This window comes from Tetrao urogallus (genome assembly GCF_951394365.1).
Source record: "Tetrao urogallus genome assembly, chromosome: 25".
Classification (NCBI taxonomy): Eukaryota; Metazoa; Chordata; class Aves; order Galliformes; family Phasianidae; genus Tetrao; species Tetrao urogallus.
In genome coordinates, this window is record NC_136838.1 from 4,024,611 (window position 1) to 4,045,007 (window position 20,397).

The following is a 20,397-nucleotide window of genomic DNA, read 5'->3' on the forward strand; positions in this document are numbered from 1 at the left end:
GCCAGAGCTCACACACAGCTTCCAGAAGAAAAGAAGTGACCCGGACCTGTGAAATCCTGCTGCGTCCTGTTTTACAGAACTCACAGGTCAGAGGAACGTGGAATTCCTGACAGATTAACTGGAATATTGCACTTGGCAGACTGCCTCCAGCAGCGCACAGTAAGAACCGCCTCCCAGGGCCGTGCTGACTTCCCACATTCAGGAGTTCATTCCAACAGCACCGACTCCCCTCTCTCTCTCTCATCCTCGCTCCATCTGCCCGGAGAGCAGACGTGGAGCTCAGCAGCACTGTTGTTTGTTTGAGAGGCTCCACTCCCAGCATCAAAGGACAAAGCAGGAGGATGAGGCAGCTCCTGGAGAGGACTCCGTTCTGCGGAGCGGCGGAAAGGATTTCGTTTAGGGGAGGGTTAGTTGCAGGTTGAGGTTTCAAAACGACGCGGAGGCTCATTAAAAGAAGAAAACCAAACAACAGCACAAAAGGAACAAACAAACAAGAAAGGTAAGCTCTCAGCTGCGGGAGAGCACGTGCAGAGCGAGGGAACGCTAGCATTGCTCTTTCTACACGTGTCGTACTTTTCTCCAGCGAGGGCTGTGGGGATTAAGCTACTACCTTTCAACATTAGTGCTGTGCTGTAATTTACGGAGAAGGATCTGCGTCAGGTCAAAGGTTGTGAAGCTTATTCCCACTGCAATCGGACCTTTGACCCAATTCATGCTGAGTCCTTTGTACAAACCACGGATTAGTCCCTCTTCTCTTATAATCTCCTGCATGGTGAGAAGGATGGAGCTGTACGTGTGTCCCATCACCCCCGCCGTCTGCATTCGCCTGCGAACCACATCCAGGGGGTAAGATGCCGACTGGCCGATCAAACCTGCACAGGCACCGAACAAAAGCCGCTCCGGAGGGGATGGCTGCGATTTCCCACTGTGATCTGGGAAAGAGAAAGTAGCAGAGTGTGGAAAGCTGCTTGGCACAACCGTGTGACTGAGGTCAAGTGGGCCAAGAGCCAAAGAGAGGACTGAGGGCCAGGGCTCCCGGGATCTTGTTCCCAATTTGGACCGTTAGCTGACTTGGGAAGTAACCACGTCCCCTCTGCACTCGGGGTTTGCAGGAAGGCAAAAGATGGAAATGGATGCTGCTCTCCTGCAGCTTGCCCTCTTCAAAGTCTGGGGTTGGGGAAAGGGAGGCGCAGGGCACCTTCCACGAGCACAGAACTTCACAATTGGCTTCAAGGCCAGGAAGAGGACTTGCACCACGGAATTCAAACACCTGAAATTGGCCCAAAACCTTCACCATTCCATTCTAAAGTCAAAAAAAACAAAGGATCCATTACCTGCATGCAGTTTCTTCAGTGTCTCATAGGTGAAAAAGCTAAGCCCGGCATACGGAATCACTCCAAGGATGGTTGGTGTAAATCCCCTATACAGTGTTTTCAATCCTTCCTCTCGGGATATTCGGATAAAGACATGAACAATATTGCTGTACCTAGCATGCAGACACAGGAAAACCAAATCTGCGCTAGTTAGTGCCTGCACATCTGGGCAATGTTTCCAATAGAGCTTTCTGAAGGATCAACAATTAATTAATTTGGTTCTGAGCTCATCAGACAGCTCAGAAAAGATTTTAGAAACCTATCTGCAAGTGGAGAAGCCAGTCCCCAGCTCTCCTCCAGCCCCACTGCAATATGCTGTCCTGTCTGTTCGGTCTCCCCGAGGCACTTTGCCTGACGGCCTCCCAGCAAGCAGGTTTTTCTGGGAAGGTTTTTGTGCATCCATCTCCTTCCAGTCCCAGGACTAACCAGGGCTCTGGGCATTTCATCAGTGCTCAGACCCACGCAGTAACAACGTTTATTACACCGAAGGCTCCGAGCAAGAAGTGACCCAGAAAATGAGAATAAAACCATCTGACCTTAAAAGAAAGCTCTGTGTTTGTTCGTGGTGGTGGTACTTGCTTTCATTAGGCACTTACATCTCCTTCGGCGTGACAGCCATTCGAGCACGGACCATATCCAAGGGGTAGGTTAACATGGCAGCCGTTGTGCCTGCCAGAGAGCCAGCAATGAATCGAGGAAAGGGTGTCAGCGCTCTAAAGTAAGGTGAGAGAAGAAACCAAACAGATCACCTGGAGATGGTAAAGCGGGGTGGCTTTTCAGCAGGACTCTACCAGCTACTGAATCCCTTCCCTGTCTGTGTACTTCAGAGAGCTGGCTGGGTACGGGTTGGAGCAGCTGTGGTTTGCCACAGCAATTCCAAACTGAGGTCTCAGAGGACACTGAGGACAGCAACGCCTGACCTGGGCTGTCTCAGACACTGTGTGCCCAAGAGCAAGAGGCTCGGGCTGCATGCATGTAGGAAGGGCTCAGCTAGCAGCAGAAGGCTGGGCCTTGTTGCTTCTCCTGCAAAGAAACGCTCTTTGCTTTGTCTGCCCACTCTCAGCATAGGGAAGCATTAACTCAACATCTAGGCCACTTCTTGCTCATGCCTCTAGAAAACAGAGTCCACCTCTGTGCAGGACTACAGACCCAGCCCACCGCTCAGCCCCCTCTCAGCACGCTGCTCTGCAAAGCCATTGCAAGAGGGGCTGGCACAACCCTGCACCGAGAGCTTTCAGCCCAGCAGGCCTGCAGAAAGCAGAGAATCGTGCTCCCTCCCTGCGACCCACAAAACGCCCCATCCTCCTCCGCACGGATCAAAGCCACGCTGCATCTTACTTTCCCTGGAAGCCGTAGTAGCTCCCCAGGAGCTGCTTGTACTCCTCGTGTGCACAGAACTGAATGGCAGCGTAAGGGATCACGCGCACCATGGTGGCCGAGTTCCCCCGCCAGAGGCTCCAGAAGCCCTCGTTGAGGTAGGTGTGATAAATCAGCCTGTAGGCTTCCTGCAGGCAACAGAGCAAAGGTCAGACGGGACATCATGATAAGAGGAGTCCAAACAATAGAAGGGGAAAAGGTGGCCCTATAGCTTAACCCCTCCAAAGCCTCCCTGCCCCCTACCCCAGTGAGCCGGTGTCAGCTGTTACAGCCTGGCTCCAAAATGAGACAACTGAAACCTCTTCTCTAGGGAGACTGATTCACATACGTTAGAGCAAAAACAGCAGGAGCTGGGAAAACAGAGCTTTACATCTTTGTTTGCTCTCTGAGGGGAAGGCACAGAGCTGGACTGATGTTTTTTACAGCCCAAATTAATCTTCTTAGTATAAGACAGAAGCATTTGGATTATACATATTAGCACAGCACGCACGGAATAGCTGTAATGCACATGCAGGAGAACATCCAGCATGCCACGAGAGGGATCAGCATCCACATTCACATTTCCTATGCATCCTGAAACAGCTCCGGGGGGAAAGAAGCAACCACAGGAGGAAAAGGGAAAAGCTCAGTCACATCTCCTGCCACATCACAGGTAGGACCTACAGAATGAGGATCGGGTCCCCTCCATGCCTGGCAAGGGGCAAAAACATCAGCAAGGTGCTATCAATACTATTTCCAATCCTTCCCTCTGTGCTCTTTCACTACGAGTGCTGCTCACGAAACCCAGGTAAGCCACAAACAAACAAAAGGTGACATTACTACCATTACTCAAACATTTTGGAGAACAGGAGACAGGCACATCACCTCACCTTGGCAGAAAATCTTTTTGAAGACACTAGAAAGAAAAAGCGAGCGTTAGGTCTCAGTACACTTAGATGGATCAAAGAAACCACAGTTGCATTTTAGCTGAGAAATATTAGTAAAAGCAGAAGAATTAATGCAAGAAACAAAAAAAATGGTGATTCTCTGTAAGCAACAAAGGCTGCCCCAAGGTGAGCGCTCACCAGCAGCAGAGCAGGAGTTCATTTCTCCATCTGCTGTTGCAAAATCGCTCCATTTGTCACTTCTTAATTTAAAGGGCTAAAAAAAGCAAATCACAACAGCAATTAAAGAGGGGCAGGAGCCAAGCACGGATTTGAGCAGCACATTTGCACACACAGGTTGCAGCCTAATGCCAAACCGCCGCCCGGCGCAGCGCTGTTAGCGGAGCTCCACGCTACGATGGTTTCATCCTCACAAAACTCACACAAACACTCTGCTTCTTTTCTTGCATCCATTCAAATTGACAGCATCTCTTTAAGTATGTAACACGGGAGGCCTGGGGAAGCCAGCTTTATTTGGCAGGCAGCAGCTCTGCTTTGTAACATCCCTGCAGCAGGAAGGAAACCCAGGCGAAAACCCGGACAGCAACGCTAATGAAACGTGGTTCCAATTAAGTCTCTGTTGCAGTTTCTTTCAAACTCCTTTGAGACTTGTAACCTCTCAAGTGTGTCAAACAATCACATGCAAATACATTTTCACTGCGTTGCTCCTTTATGTAATTCAAAGCTTTTTTTTTTTTTTTTGCCTTTTTTTTTTTAATAACTAAAACCGCTCCAATAACCGCTCCAAGCTGACTCTGCAATGGAAAAGAAACCTCTTCCCCACGCCCATGGGAATTCAGTCCTCGGATCAAAGGACAGCCTCCCACATTTACATGACCCCCAGATGCTTTTCCTGCTCACAGGAAGGGAACGGGGCCGTGGTGGAAGCCTCCAGCACAGCAAGAGAGTGGGACACCCATTGGATAAGAAATTGGGCAGAACGGGCAGCTTTTAGTTATATCCTCTGCAGCAAGTTTAATGGGCCAAACCAAACACGCAGGGCTGGATGTGTTAATTGTGATTTATACGGACAGCTGATGACTCATCCCAATTCGGCAGCTCCCATCTCACCTCTGATCCTGACATCCCAACCTCAGATGAACCACAGTGCTCATTCTGCTGGGAAAGCACAGCACGTCCCCAGCGCTCACAGACGCAGCCCAGGCTGAGCTCCCTGCAGCCTCACCTCCCTCATCTACATCCCTGCCACGCCAAGATTGGAAGTCACGTCAAATGAAAGTCAATTTGAAATTAAATCTCGTCCAGGGATTACAGTAAACCTGCCCAATTCATTTAATCTGGGATGTCAACTGGATTTAAAACTCTCGGCCTCACCAAATGTTTATTCTACCAACTGGCTGTGCCCTTCCCATCGGGGCAATGAACACAGCTGGAGGCTCTCATGCTTAAATGGGGGAATTGGGAGGAGCCCACGGTGGGGCTGGACCCCAAACCCCACTCCATGTACAAGCTGCTTCTATTCCCATTAGCTGCGTATCATCATCGGTTGCACACTAAGTTGAAGAGTTCCAAAAAGCATTTTGCAATACAAAGCTAGGTATGCCAGCTTCACTGCATCCTGTAGACACTTTTCATAGTCAATCTCGACTCCAGCCACATCCGGCTGCAATAAAACACAACTTATTAGAAAATGGTGCACATGTGAGCAGGCACTGCCTGGCCTCCAGCAAGCAGCTCCGTCACCTCCTCCCGTTTCTGCTACCTAACCTCACTCCCTTTCCCTTCACTTTGTTTCTCCAAATTGAAGCACAGAAATCTGAAGTGCTATCACTCATCCCCTCGAATGCAGCTCTTCCACTGCCCAGCTGCTCTGCACCGTCCCTTACAGCATGGAACTCACAAGCTGCAGCCAACTGTCCCCAGCCAGCAGCGCATGCAGCACACTGCACTGAAATAGCAAAGCTCTTGCTGACTACCACGAGACCTGGACCCAGACCGTCCACATGAACAGCTGACTGACATCTGCAATAATCACACCAAAAACCAAACAATAGGTTTTCAGACTCGATGCGCTGTGGCTTTGTGGCACTGTCACTGCTCTTGTCACATCCTACCCACTCCTTTCAGGTTGGGGGACATTCTGGCTGGATATGTTTGGAGCTGGTTTGGCTTCTGGTAGCAATAATGTCAGAGTAGCTTGCAAAAGCCAGCAGGACTTACCCTGAAACATGATTTTTGTCCTATCCAGTGGAGCTACTGCAGTTTTGGCAACAGCACCAGCCAGTGCACCGGACATCAGGGAGTTAAGCACTTTCTTCTGCTCCTGGATACCCTGGAACAAAGCACTGCTCAGTGTGACAGTTAATACTGAAGAGGAGTTGTAATATTTTACCTTTGCTACAGCATTTCCTCCCACCCAGGGACGTGGATGAACCAAACTCAGGTGTGAGCATCCCCTTTATCCTGCAGTCTGTCCCATTAGCAAACATAAGCTCCACAATACAGCAACCCAATCACACACTCACATTTCAGTGCAGAATCTCAATGCTGCATCACTCTAAATTGTTTTGTCGGGTTGTTTGCAAGGACTTCTCTGTCCCTTTCAGCCCAATGTAGAAACGTTCCCTACCTGCTAACGTAATAAGAATGCTTTTGATTCTCTTGAGACAGCTAAAAATCAGCGTGGGTGTTTTGGAAATGTGAACATTCCCTTCGAAACAGGGAATAAAATGCAAATTCCAAGCACAATAAATTCCTGGCCAAATCACCACGAGCAAAGATTAGACGTGTCTGCAAAACACAAAGTTCCAAGGTTCTCTCTCACGTGTGCTGCATTTCCCCTACTCAGATTTCTACAGGCCATGTCACTGCTTATGACTGAACCAGGCACAAAGGTGCACTGCTCTCTTGCCCTTGCACCAACACACAAACCCACTTTGTCCCCAGGATCCCAGGAATAAAACACGGCAGGCTTCCTGCTATGATAAATGGAATGGAAGAGTTTCTGTTATTGACATTCCTGCCACAGCTCATATTTATAAAGCAGCTATCTTCTCGTAACACATGGGCAGAAAGCGAGTAAATGACTTGAAATCCAACACCGTGAAGGTTATGGGCTGAGAGACAAGTCAAGTCGAGGCTTAAGAATGTTAACTTCTGATATGCTTTGTGTTTTCGTGGAGGAGTTAACGCCTTTCCCCTCCCAACCAGCACGTTTCCCAGCTAAAACATTAATTTCCTACTACAAAAGCACACAGAGGGGAGAATGGAAGGGAATCAATCCCTGCTGATCCGGTGCCACGCGCACAGGCAGCACTGTGAGAACTTCAGACCGAGTTTTGGCTCCATTCCTCCAGCAAAGTCATTCCACGCGAGCAGAAACCCTGAGCTAAACCAGAGCAAGGTTCAGCAGCACCTTCCCCTCTGGTTTTCCTAACGGGAGTCCGTGACAGCAGCAAGAGTACTGAGAGCACTGAGAGCAGCCCTCCTGGCTCCGCTCCCAGCTCTGCCAGCTCCGATGTAATAAGACATAACCCTGAATGAGGAGCACAGCCCTGCCTGCCCGTCAGCCCAAGGGCTGGAGCTGCTCAGCCATCCTCAAAGTGCAGTTACACATTACATGGCTTGGATGTCCCAAATCCCACGGAGATGCTCCCCCTGCAATCACTCAGCTCTTGGTTCACCCCACGGCACTCTGCCCCCAAGCTCTGGCTCGTACCTCTGCTGGAAGATGAGCTGATGCAGTTGGCTCCACATCCTGCCCTTTGAAATCCACTTGACCTTCTCTCACACCATTACCCATACCAGTTGCACTTCCAAGTGGGCAGAAGGGCTCCGGCTCCTGAACGGAAAACAAGAACAAAATAAGCGTTAGCATCAATGGTAGCAAATACTCAGGTCATAAAATAGCTGGAAGGGAAGGGAAGGGCCAGCTCCAACCCCAAGCTTCCAGGAGTCCATCCTTGGAGATGAAAGTGTGTGTACGACAGGGATGGGGCAGGGGGAATGCTCTGGTGCTACCTAGAACTGTGTTGTTGACCATATTCATTCTTTTTTCTCCCAAGGAACTCAGATGCAAGGTCCAAAACCAAATGCATGATTTCTAAGGGTGAAGCAATCGACCCTGTTCTGTTCTCTTCCATTGCTTACAGCAAACATTCAGGTTGCCACTCATTTCAATTGCTCTGCATCACTCAGATACTAGAAAAGACGTACAGAAATTTAAAACCCAGTTCTGGAAAATGGAAATAAATATCGCTAGCAGTACATCCCCAAAGGCACTGGGGGTTATTCTAAGGGACAGACAGCTCCAGTGCCCCACACGTGCCCTCAGTGCCACACGGATGACATTACAGCAGCACGCTGAGCACAGCACGTTGCTGGCTGCAGGGCTCCCTTCCTGCACAGCTGCAGTGAAAGATGGCCCTCCGAGCTCAGCACTGCTTCACAGATGGGGTGTAGCTACAAAGATCTGCTCTCTGAGCAACAAGATTGCTCCAACAGCCATTTTTCCATAGTATTAGCTTCCATTCGAGGAATGTGAGCTTGGGAAACCTGGATTCCCCAACTGCTCCTCGGCATCCTGCAGCAAGTTGCTTCATCTCTGCCCCATCCCATACCTGGGAAACCCGAGGCACAACAGCCTTGCTTACTGCAAAATGCCACCTTTTATTTCTCCTCCTTTTTAACAACCTCTAGCCATTAAATGCTTGTCAGCACCTTTCAGACTTGCTGATCTGTTGTTTTTTTTTCTTCCCCTTGCATCACTTTCATAAATTAGTGCCAGACTTCACTCTCAAAACCCCCTTGGCTGCAGCAGAGATGTTAACACAGAGCCAGAGAAGGCTCAGCCTTGGCTGTATTGGTGCATGACCAATTTGTGGTGATGGAGCTGCATGCAGCCCACACTCACGCTGTCCTTCACACTGACACCATTTGCAGGAGCTCCGTGCAGACACCGCGTGCTCACAGCTCCTGGGGGTGTCTTCCAAAAGAGGAGCTCAAATAACTGCTCAAATAACTCCACTCTGCAATGAAAGAGAGCCCAAAGCACGACCCCAGCAGCAGCAACGTTGGCACTTGGGAAGTTCTGTTGTGGAGGTCTGGTCCCATCAGACCACGTGCACAGACATCCCCATATGGTGGAGGTGGTTCCTCATGGAGTTGTTCTGACGACTGCAGCCTGCTGATTGTTTCTAATTACTACCTGCCGTTAGCTCCTTCTCGTCTGACGGAGCTGGAACTGCAAAGCAGCGCCCTTCAGCAGAGCAGGGAGAGCTCCTGGGCTGATATTATCCCCAGGAGAAATGTAGGTCACAATATCACATTGATCTCTACCAAAAATAAACCCACCGAAATAGAACTCGTGCTGAAGAGCTTCGGAATGCAACGTGCAACTGCTGTAAAACGGGACTCTGGAGGATGATTGAGAAAGATGACTGAAAGGAAACCTCTAATCCTAAACTGCTATTATTAAGCTTGGATCTATTTTGGAAGATGCACACATGTGAAGGCGATCTCCGTTTGCTCAACAATCTTGTCTTTGATGCTATTCAGAGCTGTTTTCCCCTCTACTTTCAGTGCCTCGTGCCCTGATCCTACAGCACCTGTCCACATATATGCAAGCCCTACACTTGTGGAGCCTTAAATGCAAAAGCAGCATCTATTCCTCGCAGTCCCATTTGCTCCCTGCAAAGCAACGCAGCAGTGCCTTGTTTTGGAAGTGGGTTGGATTCTGACCTCTGGGAGTTACCAAGTTCTGTGTTGTTACAAGTGATGACACACAGCACAGACAGAAAATAAAGCTTTGCTTTTCAGTTTCAGCCCAAGTTTGTAGGGCTCAGCCATTAGGAAGCAGCCATTATCTGGCATACATACACACACATGTACACGGATGAGCATCAGTCTCTTTATTAAGCAATCCACAGAAACTCAATACAGAGCAGCTGGACATGCTTTCAGCCCTCACTCTCCATCCAGCCCTCACGCATTTATCACTCACGTTTCCAAAGCCACGGGGAACAAGAAGAAAAAAAGCAAGGCTGCAGCTGAGATTTGCTTTTTGTAACACGTTGCTGCGTTATTTCTGCGGCTGTTACTCAAACCCTCACTGCAGACCCACAGAGGACCCCTCAGCAGAGCCGCCCCGTCCCCTCGCAGGGTGGATCATCAGAAAGGAGAACTGCTGGACAGGAGTTCAAAAGTTAAAGAGGTTTAATGAGTAACACCCGCAGTGCTGTTACAGCAGAGCCCAGGGCCAGCACCCAGCGCAGCAATCAGAGCACGGCGAAGACTCTTCATCGCCAAAGAAAAGGCTCAGAGATTGGTATCCATTCCCATATTTCACAATTAAGCCTTATTTAGAAGTTTGGTTTGACATCAGTCCAGCCCATAGGAAGGCTGGGGCTGGCACTAATGGCGGGGCTGGCACTAATGGCACAGCTGGCACAGGAAGGAATCCCGCTGCCCACCCCACCGACAGCCCAGTGCTGCCATTCTGCCACACCTGAACAGCCCTGTTTACAGCAAAGCACCTTCACCACCTTCAGCCCCAGACATTGCAGCTTCACATCACAACGCAGCCAGAAAGCAGCAAAGCCTGGCACCCGGCCCAGAGACACATCAGCACCAAAATCCACATTTGTCTGATGCTCCTGATAGAATCCCAACCTGTCAGAAAGCACAACTGCTCCCACATGCCATCCAGCCAGCAGGAACACAGCAAAGCAAGCAGCCACCACCAGCAGCACTCATTGCCAACAGAGCTGCTCTCCGGGATGCGCCCACTGCTCCCCCACTGCCCCGCTATGGGACGCCCAGCTCCCCATAAATCAAAGCCCCACTGGGTTCCATGCAGGTGAAGCCACCTGCACACGACTCCATTCGGACCCATCAGCTTCCTTCATTAATTAGCAGCTACCCACTTCCAGATTTTTCTTTTTTCTTTTTCTTTTTTCCTTTATTGCACCATTTATGTCTCCGCATCACCAATAAAAGCATAGAGTTCAAGTAGGGAAAAAAAGAAAGCTCAGAGAGCTCCAGCAAAAACCCTCACCCGCTTTCCTAGGCAGGCTGGAGTGAAGCAGTGCCCCGGGAAGCTGCTGCATTAGGTTCCCTTCAGTTGTTAAACTGAGCAATTGAGGCTGACAGAGGCAGAGCTGCACCGCAATCACCGCCGCCTTAAATTCGCCCTTGGAGCAAAAGCATCTCAGAAAAATCACAGGAGGAGGGGGATGAACTCCGCGGGGCGATCCCCCGAGGTCCCTCATTGCCTTCCAGTTTGATTAAGCCATTAAAAATCAAACCCAGCGATGCCCTGCAGGCTCAGCTCCCGTCAGTCACATTCATCTTCCGGGTGCTTTCAGATCCGATCCCAAAACACGAGCTAGGAGCAGCCCGTTGTGTTTTCCCTTTAAAAGTCTGTACAGAAGCTGTCAACACAATTTGGAAGACCCGCTGACAACCTAATTAGAAGACTCACTAAATGATGGTACCTGGAATCATTTAGTTTTTTGGGGGGGCTTCTTTGCAAAGAACAAAATAAATGCTTCTCCTGCTTCCCTCCCCCAGCCACAACTCAGATAAATGGATGGAGGAGAAGGATCCAAACTCTTTGTTGGTTTTCAATTACCTGCCTGCTCCTGGGAACACCTCAGCTGTGCCTTCCACAGCCAAGAGCTGAAGAACTGTTTGTATCTGCAAGACAACTTTGTCTGAAGGGGAACAAAGCACCTGAAGGGGATGGAATGGCAGAGAGCTGCTGAGTCTGAGTTTGTCACAGACCTCCTCCTTCAGAGGCACAAAGCAGAAAACAGCAAAACAGGCACAGACAGCCCTGAGGAACGACCCCAGCACGGCCAAAGCCTTCCAGTTTCAGCAGAGATCGGTGGAAACATGAACAACCCCTGGTCAAACAGGAGCGATCTTTGCCCAGAACCATTTCAACAAAACAACCAATCATTATCATCTCCTTGCTAAAATCCCACTGTGAAAAAAAAGAACGAACTCAAAGTCTAAGAAGAAGCCACAGGTGGGTACCATTTCCCACAGTGCTGCTGCAGGCCCTGCTTGCACACAGTGTGAGCACCTGAGAGCTCAGTGCAGTCCTGCAGCCCAGCAGCACCAACCCACCCACAGCACAGACACAGCGAGGAGGAGCAAATCTGATGCCTCTCTGGAGAGCAAAGATCACCAACACTCACCTACGTTGTCAGCTGGAGCAAGCTGCTCACGTTGCAGTTCAGCTTTCTGTACAAGAAGTCATCTTCTTTCATAAGACAGCAGGAATATCTCTGTGTCACTCCTGGTGAAAGAACACTGCTGTGGCAACCAGTGGCATCGGTGTAAACCTCAATGCAGCTTCATACGGTTGGGAGCAAAGTCACCAGCTGAAAGTTATTTCTGGTTCCTGAGCTTCTTCCTAAGAGGAAACCTGTCTGACCTGTATCGAACCCATCTGCTCCACCAAGTGAGCACACTCACGGCTGCACTGCTGCTCATCTTACATTCCAGGTGACCTCTGCACAAAACACACCCTGGCACACATTCTGCTGGGACTGCCTGACTCAATGCCCAAACTGCAGCTGCAGGTCAACAAAAAGCAATGGCTGCAGCTCCTGACTCATCCTACGGTGCTGTCAAGGGCTGAAAGTCCTCTGCCAGAAACTGAAGCAGCCGCTGGGGCCGGAAAGCTCCTGAAATGCAACAGCCTGGACAGACCCCAGCCCCATACACAGCTGCTCTCTTTGAGACAACATTCACAGCTTCCTACGCAATAACCAGGGAAACAAAACCAACTGCTGAGAGCCCATGGCTCTGCTGGAGTGGGAAGATGCTCAGAATGCAGCCCTGGGGTTTGGGACACCCAAATATCCCATTATTTCACCCAGAGGAGGTTGGTGTCCCTGCATCAGCCCGCTGGCACCCCTGCCTGCTCCCACCAACACCTCTCTGCTCCTGAACACACACAGCCTTTTCCAAACTGGAGCCACTTGGAAACCAGAACGTTTTCAGAACACTCCGAATGCATCACAGCACATAAAAAAAAAGCATGGTAAAAAAGCACAATGTCCACAAACCATTCTCCAATCAGTGACCGGAGCCAAGTGACAGCACGCTCCAAACCCTCTGTGCGCAATTAGCTCAATGAGCCGCCAGCAGGAAGGTGGCAGTCAGCAAACAGCCATCCCAGACCCCTCCGAACGCCCAGCCAGGGGCACCGAGAGGGCAGCAGAGAGAAAAGAACGGCACTCAGCAACTCTGCACGAGCACTTGCAGAGCTCACCGTGCGTCTTAAACACAACATGAGACACTTCTTCCATTTGGACGTTGGAAGGTAAAGAGGAAAAGCCAGCCCTGCACTGTAAGTTTGGGCTCAGGCTGGAGAGAGATAAAAGCAGAAGTTGGAAAGAGACCTCCGTGTTTAACGCCCTCCGCGTCCCCCGGGTGTCCGCACAGCGCAGCAACGCACGCTCGCGTCGTCCTCACGTCCAACTTAGGAAACAGAACGAGCACAGTTTGCATCAAAGCGCGCATCGGGAGATTGAGAGCGGCTTTGAGCCGGAGATACGGGATGGAACGGAGAGGAGCGGGGGGACCGGAGCGGCACGGGGGGACGGGTGGGGACGGCGAGGGACGGGCGGGCAGGGAACGGCGGGGAGCGCAGGGGAAGGGATGGGGAGGAACGGGTGACGGAGGTGGGCGAGGACAGAGAGCACAGGGACGGGCAGGGAAGCGCAGAACGGGCGGGGATCGGCGGGGACAGACGGCAACGGCCGAGCAGAGGGACGCGCAGGGTTCAGGGCCGGCCCGCAGCCCGCCGCTCCCCGCCGAACCGGGCCGAGCTCCGCCGTCCCTGCGCGGCCCCCCCCCGCAGCGCGGCCGAGGGGCGAACGGAGCGCTGACCCCGCGGCGATGTCACCCGCCTCCGTGAGCGTCTGCCGGGCCCTCGGACCCGACGCGACGCCGACGTTCTCCCGGAGCCGCGCCGCACCCAGCGGCCCGCACTCACCGGCTCGGCTCCGCTCCGCTCGGCGCCGCCGCACCGCCGTCGCCTCCCGGCCGCCAGGCCTCCCCCTCCCCCGCAGCGCCCGCGGAGGCGGGGATTTCGGTGTAGAACTACCAATCGCAGCCTCGGAGCGAGGGGCGCGGGCGGTGCCGCGCGCGTTGAGTGGCCGAGCGGCGGCAGAGGGGCGGGAGCGACAGCCAATGAGCGGCGGGAGGGGGCGGGCTGCGTCGGAGCGCCTGGGAGAGGCGGGGTGCGCCAGGCGCTGCGCGGCGGTGGAACGCGCAGATCCCGCGCACGATGTGCGCAGGACGCCGCGCAGCGCTGCTGGGACCCCGCGGGCTGTGCGACGGCCCTGAGCCGCGTCCCGCGTGGCGGGTACGGTGCGCAGCCCCCGTGTCGCACATGGCAGCGCGCCGCGTGTCACGCTCGGTTGTAGCGACCTCTGGGGCAGCGCGCGGCGCTCCGTCCGGGCGTCCCCGGGTGCAGCAGCTCATAGACGGCTCATAGACGGCTCATAAACGGCCCATACGCCGCCCACGTGTCCCCGTGGCAGCATGCCACGCTCGGCCTGCAGCCGTGACCCCGCAGGGCTTTGCCCCAAAGCCCTTTCACCCCGATCTGTCCCTTCCCAAAGCCCCAGTTGAGGCTAAAATAGATGGAAAACAAAGACCAGCCTTCCCATTTCTATGGAACCCCACGTTTGATTTGCTCACAGTGCTTCTCACCCATCGCAGGCCTGGAGCAGGGCTGGGCGAGACGCCGCTCAGCACCATCAGTCCCAACACGGGGCACTCAGGACCTCGGGGTCTCCTCTGCAGATCTTCCTCCTGCTCTGCCCCATGGCAGTGGGGCCCCTTCAGCAGAATATCGGGGCTACAGGGGCGGCGAACACACAGACACACCACACTTAGCACAACAGGGAGAGGGGAGAGCCAGGCGGCCTCTCCTACAAAGGTGGGGTTACTTAGCATTCGTGGCCTCTGAAGAACCTGCCTCTGCTGCCTGCTGATAGCGCAGAGCTGCAGCAGGGCTTACTTACAAACTCAGCACTGAGGCATTCCTGCCATCTTTCTTTTCCCATCTCCAAGGTGGCTCTATGAAGAACCAACCACCCTTGCAATTTTTTTAAGTGTTTCGTGGAATCAACACTTCTATGAGAAGTATCACACTAGAAAACATTCACTCACATACAGCAGCAGTGCACAGGAAGGTCCTATCAGCAGCCAGCACAGCACAGTGAGTCACAGGAACCACCGGCTGGAGGCACAAAGGCCTTCAGCAGTGACTGGGGAAGCTTTCTGGATGCTTCACCTCTGTAGTGCTCCAAAGTCCACGGCTGTTTTCAGACCAAGAGGTGCTCAGCCTCTGCGTTACAATTACAGCTCTCAGGATTCTGGAAAGCACTGCTCTGCTAAGAGAGGACCAAAGTGTGGGCTGCCCTGCACAGCTTCCTGCTGTGTGCCGCCACTGCCAGATTGTTCCTGCTTTGACATCACCATCCTCACCCCCAGTCCCTGACTTGCTCATCTCACTGGAACAGAACAGGGCTTTTCCTCCTGGAAGCAAATAGCAATGTCCTAAAGCATGTTGTTTTAGGCCATACTATTCAGAATCCTCACTTGATTTTGTTAAAATGTTACGTCGGCTGAAAATCCAAAACAAAGAAGCAACACAGAATATGGTCAGCAGTAAAATAAGTTAGTAGAAGAACAGCACAACAGGACAGAACACATTCACGAATTATGGGATTCCTCCTCATCCATCCCATTAGCAGAGCAGGCTGCTGGCTTCCATCAGCACAGGGCAGACAAAACAATCAGAGCAAGTTGCCATAGCACACATCAGTATCCTCCTTGGCTCTTACTGCAGAGCACACGGGAACAGCTCTCTCCTGTACACAAGTAACACACATAATGTGGGGGGGAAGCAGATCATCTTCAGGCGCTACATGATTCAAGGAATGATTACTATACAGAGCTGATTTGCAGCCCGTGAATGCACAAAGCCATTCCAGCTGTATCTCCCCCCCAAAAAAACTTCACTGCAGCCTCACAAGCCAGGCATTTGCTTCAGATATTCCAGTCCGGTTGTAACAGCAAATTAATCCATGCCACTTTGTTTCCCCCCTTAGACTTCATGTACATAAGATGCCTTTAAGCTCTGTCGCTCAGCAGATGGATGATTCACTGTGCCAGGCTCCCCTTCTGGCCTGTCCACAGCTCTCTGAGCTCCACTTTGCAGCCCAGGTCTCGCAGTGCAGCTTTGGCCACATCATCGCAGTCCTTGTGCGTCGCACGAGCTTCTGTGATCAGGTCCTCAGCTCCCATCTCTAAGATGGGCTGCGAATAGTCTCGGCTCCGGGAAACCAGGTTGCGGATCAGCATGCAGGCCTGTTTCTGAGAGAGAGGTAAATGGGAGAGATTAGCATCTGGGCAAGCAAATGTGAGATGTTACAGACAGCAACAAACTGTTTTCTAGAAGAATGAAACTCATAGAAAAAGTACGGTTGCTGTTTTACAATGTTTATAGAAGACCATGTGCTTCTGTAAGAAAGTTGCTGATGTTCCAACAGCACTCAGACAACACCAAGTACTTCTAAAATAACACTAAGACATAATGTTTCTTTGACAGTGGACCCACCTTTTCACTCCCATGTACGCTTTTTCCTGTCATGTCCCTGCAGAAGCTTGAGCTGCTCTTTCACAGTATTTCCTACAGGGTGGCTCTGACAAAGCCTCCCTTTCCCTGCTCTTTTGGGGGGGAACAGAAGTAATGCCTTCACTTGAAGCACGGCGTTCTGCAGCCACCTGAATCTTAATTGATGCGGATTTGAAACTCAAACTAAGTTTTGCTCTGATCACATCAGGATGGCAGGTCTAGTTGTACCATTTATATGCAGGACCCCCTATCTCCTAAGGAGCTCAACACTTTGTAGCTGTCGCCAACGAAGCAGTGAACACAAACAACACCAATCTTGACTGAATAATCAAGAGGCAAATACCTGTACAGCCACTTCTCGTGGGTGTGCTTTCATAGCCTGAAGAGCTGCCAGTGCTCCTCCACCTTCCATGATGACGTTACAGTTCTCAGGTTTGCGCAGCGCCAACACGCACAGTGCTGCACAACCCTGCTCACAGATCTACAAGACAAAGAGCAAGCACTCACTGCCTAGAAATGCTGCTTTGACAAAAGAACATTTCAAAGAGTCCAGAGTTCTGTTTTCCTGCCTGGGGACTTGTTTAATAAATAATACTATTCATAATAGCAGTCTTTAGTTTCTTCCTGAAACATCGTGCTTCTCTGAGATGTAAAGTGAGTTTCACATGGTAATTTACAACAGATTTGACTTAACTTCAGTAGGGGCTGATCTGCAGACCTGGAGGTATAAAACACTGTATCTACTCTGATACCAGTCTGACTCATGGATGAGAAAAAAGTACAGCAAAGTCGATATGAGCCTTTACATTTACACAGATACATGCAAAGCATGCACTTACCCACTCCATATCACAGGTATGTTAAAGGTTCAGTGCATTTTTCAGGTTACAAAGTGCAATCATTTCACATGCATACATAGGGAGCATCTGCTCTCAGCAGAGCTGTTTACCACAAGTCAGAGCAGAGCTGTGGATTGCTATATAAATATGACATGATCTAATGACAAGACCCCTGCATTACACAGCCCAAAGCCCTCTGCTCCCAGCCTCTGTGGGAGACCATCATCAAGCAATTAACTGCATACCTGAGGGTTGGCAAGGTGATGGCTTATGGCGAGCACAATCAGGTCGGTTCCACCAGCAGTAACAATGGCATCTTTCACATCGTCATTTCCTGCAATGGCTCGGATGGCACTCAGCACCTGCTTCACCACATCCTGCGTTCACCAAGGAAAAGAACAGCTTAGAAAGCAGCAGGAAAAATCTTGCAGTGTTTTGAGTCGCCTACAACATCCCCCAGCAGCTCCACTCAGTTTTAATTCCCAGCTACAAACTCCTCAGCAGTTCAGATGTCAGGTATGTTTTCTTCTGTACAAAGAACTTGTTAGTTTGGCACAGGTTTCCAAAGACATTTATAGAGTCAGTCAATCCTCTTGAACTTCTTCTAGTTGAATGGTAGAAAACCAGAAGCTCAGCTTTTCTGGGGCCAAGCAGAACTCTGCTTGTGGACTGGGGAGGACAGAAGAAATAACCACAAGCATGGGGTTCAATTACACCATTATTAAATGACAGAGCACATACAGAACAACGTTGCACACGAAGCTTTAAATAGAGGTAAATGGGATCAACGCTTGGGTTTCAACACTAAATGGACCTAAAATTATGTGTTAAGACCCATTCAAAGCCAGGATTTGAAAAATCAAACCTGCTGCATTATTTTCAGCCCCCCAAGTACATTCTGTATTACTCACTGGATGATCAATGCTGTCAGCCAGGAGAGAGACCATAAAATTTAAGCCCCCAAGGTCCACAATTTCTTGGCAGAACTCATTCCTGACAGAGAGGCGAGAAAGGGTGGCACACAGTTCACTGAGAACACTGCAGTTATCTGTGAACGCTGTGAAGGAGAGATGAAGGAGTATGAGCCAGGAGGCCTGCAAGCAGATTCAAGGAGTTGTGCTTTTCTCCATTTGAAGAACAAACAAACAAAAAGCAACACAGCACCCGAGGAAGCAGCTAATTCCCACTTAGAACAGATTATCACAGCTGGCATTTTGCTTGCTCTGTGTCTAGACAGGGAGAGTATCTTTCCTTGGCAGAATGCAGCACCTCAGCAAGGATGCTGTGTCTGTAGTCCTGCACTGGGCTGTGAAGTACTTCCTAGACAGACTGACAGATAGCTCTGTAACTGTCACCCCGGTCCTGCCAATAGCCTCCAGAGCATTCACTGTATTTCTTTCCTGGGGCACACTCCAAAGGAGTTAGACCACTTAAGTACCAAATTTCCAAAATATCGCTGTGGAGCCTGAAGTTACGAAGCACAGTTTTAGGATAAGAAAGCACAGAGGATTCAAAATTAGGCCCAAAAGTCGTAGGGCGAATTTTACCTTTTGCAGCTTCGATGAGAACTCGTAAGCCATCATTTTCCAACACGATCATCTTGGCGTGATCATGAGCATGGCCAAAGGGCACACGGATGTCATCATCAAACGTCATGATCCTGAGAGCAGACGAGGCCGTTCGGACGACGTCAGCGCTGTCCCCGTGCAGGACGATGGCTCCGGTCAGCAGCGGCAGAACGCCACCCTTCACAAAGTCCTGCCTGTTCTGCTCGTGTTTCAGACAGGCGTGCCGAATGCATCGGATCCCAGCCAGCGTCATTTCAGCATCCTCCTTATATTCTCTCAGAGTTTGTAGCAGCAGATCCTGGCCAGCGGAGTCAAGTAGGTCTGGCTGCCCATCCAAGATGGCAGACAGAGTATTAAAGGCTTTCAGCATTAAATTCCTGTCTCCTGAGGCCAACTGGCAGGCAGAGAATACCACAGGATAGGCACCATTCTGTCCTGCCAGGTAACGGAAAGCCAGCTGTTCTTTGCACTGGTCAGTGAAGACCACCAGCTGCTCAGCCATTTCAGAGAGATCAGAGTCAGCAACACATCTCCCAAGGGAATCTAAAGTCTGAAAAAAGAAAATGAGATTTATTTTTCAATCCGAGGTGTATAGGAGCAAGAGCGGTTTATTTTGGTCATTATTATAAATTAACACATTCGAGTATTTAAATTAATTGGACAAAGCTAAGAAACAGCTGGCTTAAAGAGCACTGTTTTGTCTGCATAAAACCCATGGAGGAACTCCATACAGGAGAAGTTACGCTTCATGATTCTCAGTCTGTTGCTTCAATGAGCAGTTAACCTCACATCCAGAAGACAGCACAGAGTTGCAGCCTTACCAGCAGAACTTCATGCTTTTGCCCATTTTCAGAGGCCGGCTGCCGCACAGCTTTGATAATATTGCTTAAATCAACACCTAAAAGGAAAAAGAGAAATAAGAAGAACGTTAATTATGGGAGCTTAAGCAAGCAGAGAGCAAAGAGAAGCTGGCTGTAATGCAGATCAGTGCAGAAAACATCAAAGATTTGTCACCAGGAGATCTCACCCTAAATAAACACCAATTAGGAGCGGCAAAAAACCTCCATTTTGTTCATCAAGCCGCGTTTTGTAGTTTGACTAAGAGCCGTTTTTCAGCCATAGCCCCTCCACAAAACCAGGCTTCCGTGCCCCGCTTTACAAAGGCTTCGCCCCCCCGCTGGCCGTGCGGTACCTTGGGACTCGAACTGCTGCACCGCCTCCCTCACGGCCTCCTCGGGATCCATCTCGAACTCCGCGATGTTTTCCTGCACGGCCTCATCGAACGTTTCCTGCGCGATGTGTTTGGAGCCCATGGCAGCGCTGGGAGAAAAGCCGCAAACGGGTGGCGCCGTTTTTCCTCAATGCAGAAACGCTCGAAGCCGAAAACGCGTCGGGCTTTTTAACGGCTGAAGGCAAACGGGCGGAGATTTCCGAGCCTCAAGGCTGCGATGTGGGGCGGCCGGCCCCAAAGCCGGCTCAGCCGCTCGCTCTGTCCCCGCAGAAGGCTCGGATCGCGGCTCAGGCTCTGTTCGAGCCCCCGGCCCCCAGTCCCACCCGGCACCCGCCGCGCCGCTCCCCGCCGCCCGCTTCACAAAGGGCCGCGGGCCGAGCCTGACCCTCTTCGGCCGCCGTATGCAGCCGACCCCACCTCCAACTCGAGGACGCACGCGTTAAAAAAGTCACGCCAACCTC

General features: G+C 51.1%; 2 protein-coding genes across 2 annotated transcripts; both read right to left on the reverse strand.

The window, feature by feature from the left end:
- Nucleotides 1–606: 606 nt before the first annotated feature.
- SLC25A42 (solute carrier family 25 member 42) lies at nucleotides 607–7,436 on the reverse strand (the record flags this gene model as incomplete). Its single annotated transcript, XM_079546908.1, has 7 exons — nucleotides 607–932; nucleotides 1,335–1,486; nucleotides 1,970–2,086; nucleotides 2,712–2,878; nucleotides 3,620–3,645; nucleotides 5,855–5,966; nucleotides 7,353–7,436. The coding sequence occupies 7 exons, from the start codon at nucleotides 7,434–7,436 to the stop codon at nucleotides 607–609; spliced, it is 984 nt and encodes a 327-aa protein (XP_079403034.1).
- An 8,387-nt stretch (nucleotides 7,437–15,823) lies between these two features.
- Nucleotides 15,824–20,018, reverse strand: ARMC6 (armadillo repeat containing 6; the record flags this gene model as incomplete). Its single annotated transcript, XM_079546675.1, has 7 exons — nucleotides 15,824–16,036; nucleotides 16,642–16,779; nucleotides 17,383–17,514; nucleotides 18,049–18,194; nucleotides 18,685–19,255; nucleotides 19,527–19,603; nucleotides 19,898–20,018. 7 exons carry the CDS (start codon nucleotides 20,016–20,018, stop codon nucleotides 15,824–15,826), a joined length of 1,398 nt encoding a protein of 465 aa, XP_079402801.1.
- Between the last annotated feature and the right edge of the window lie 379 nt (nucleotides 20,019–20,397).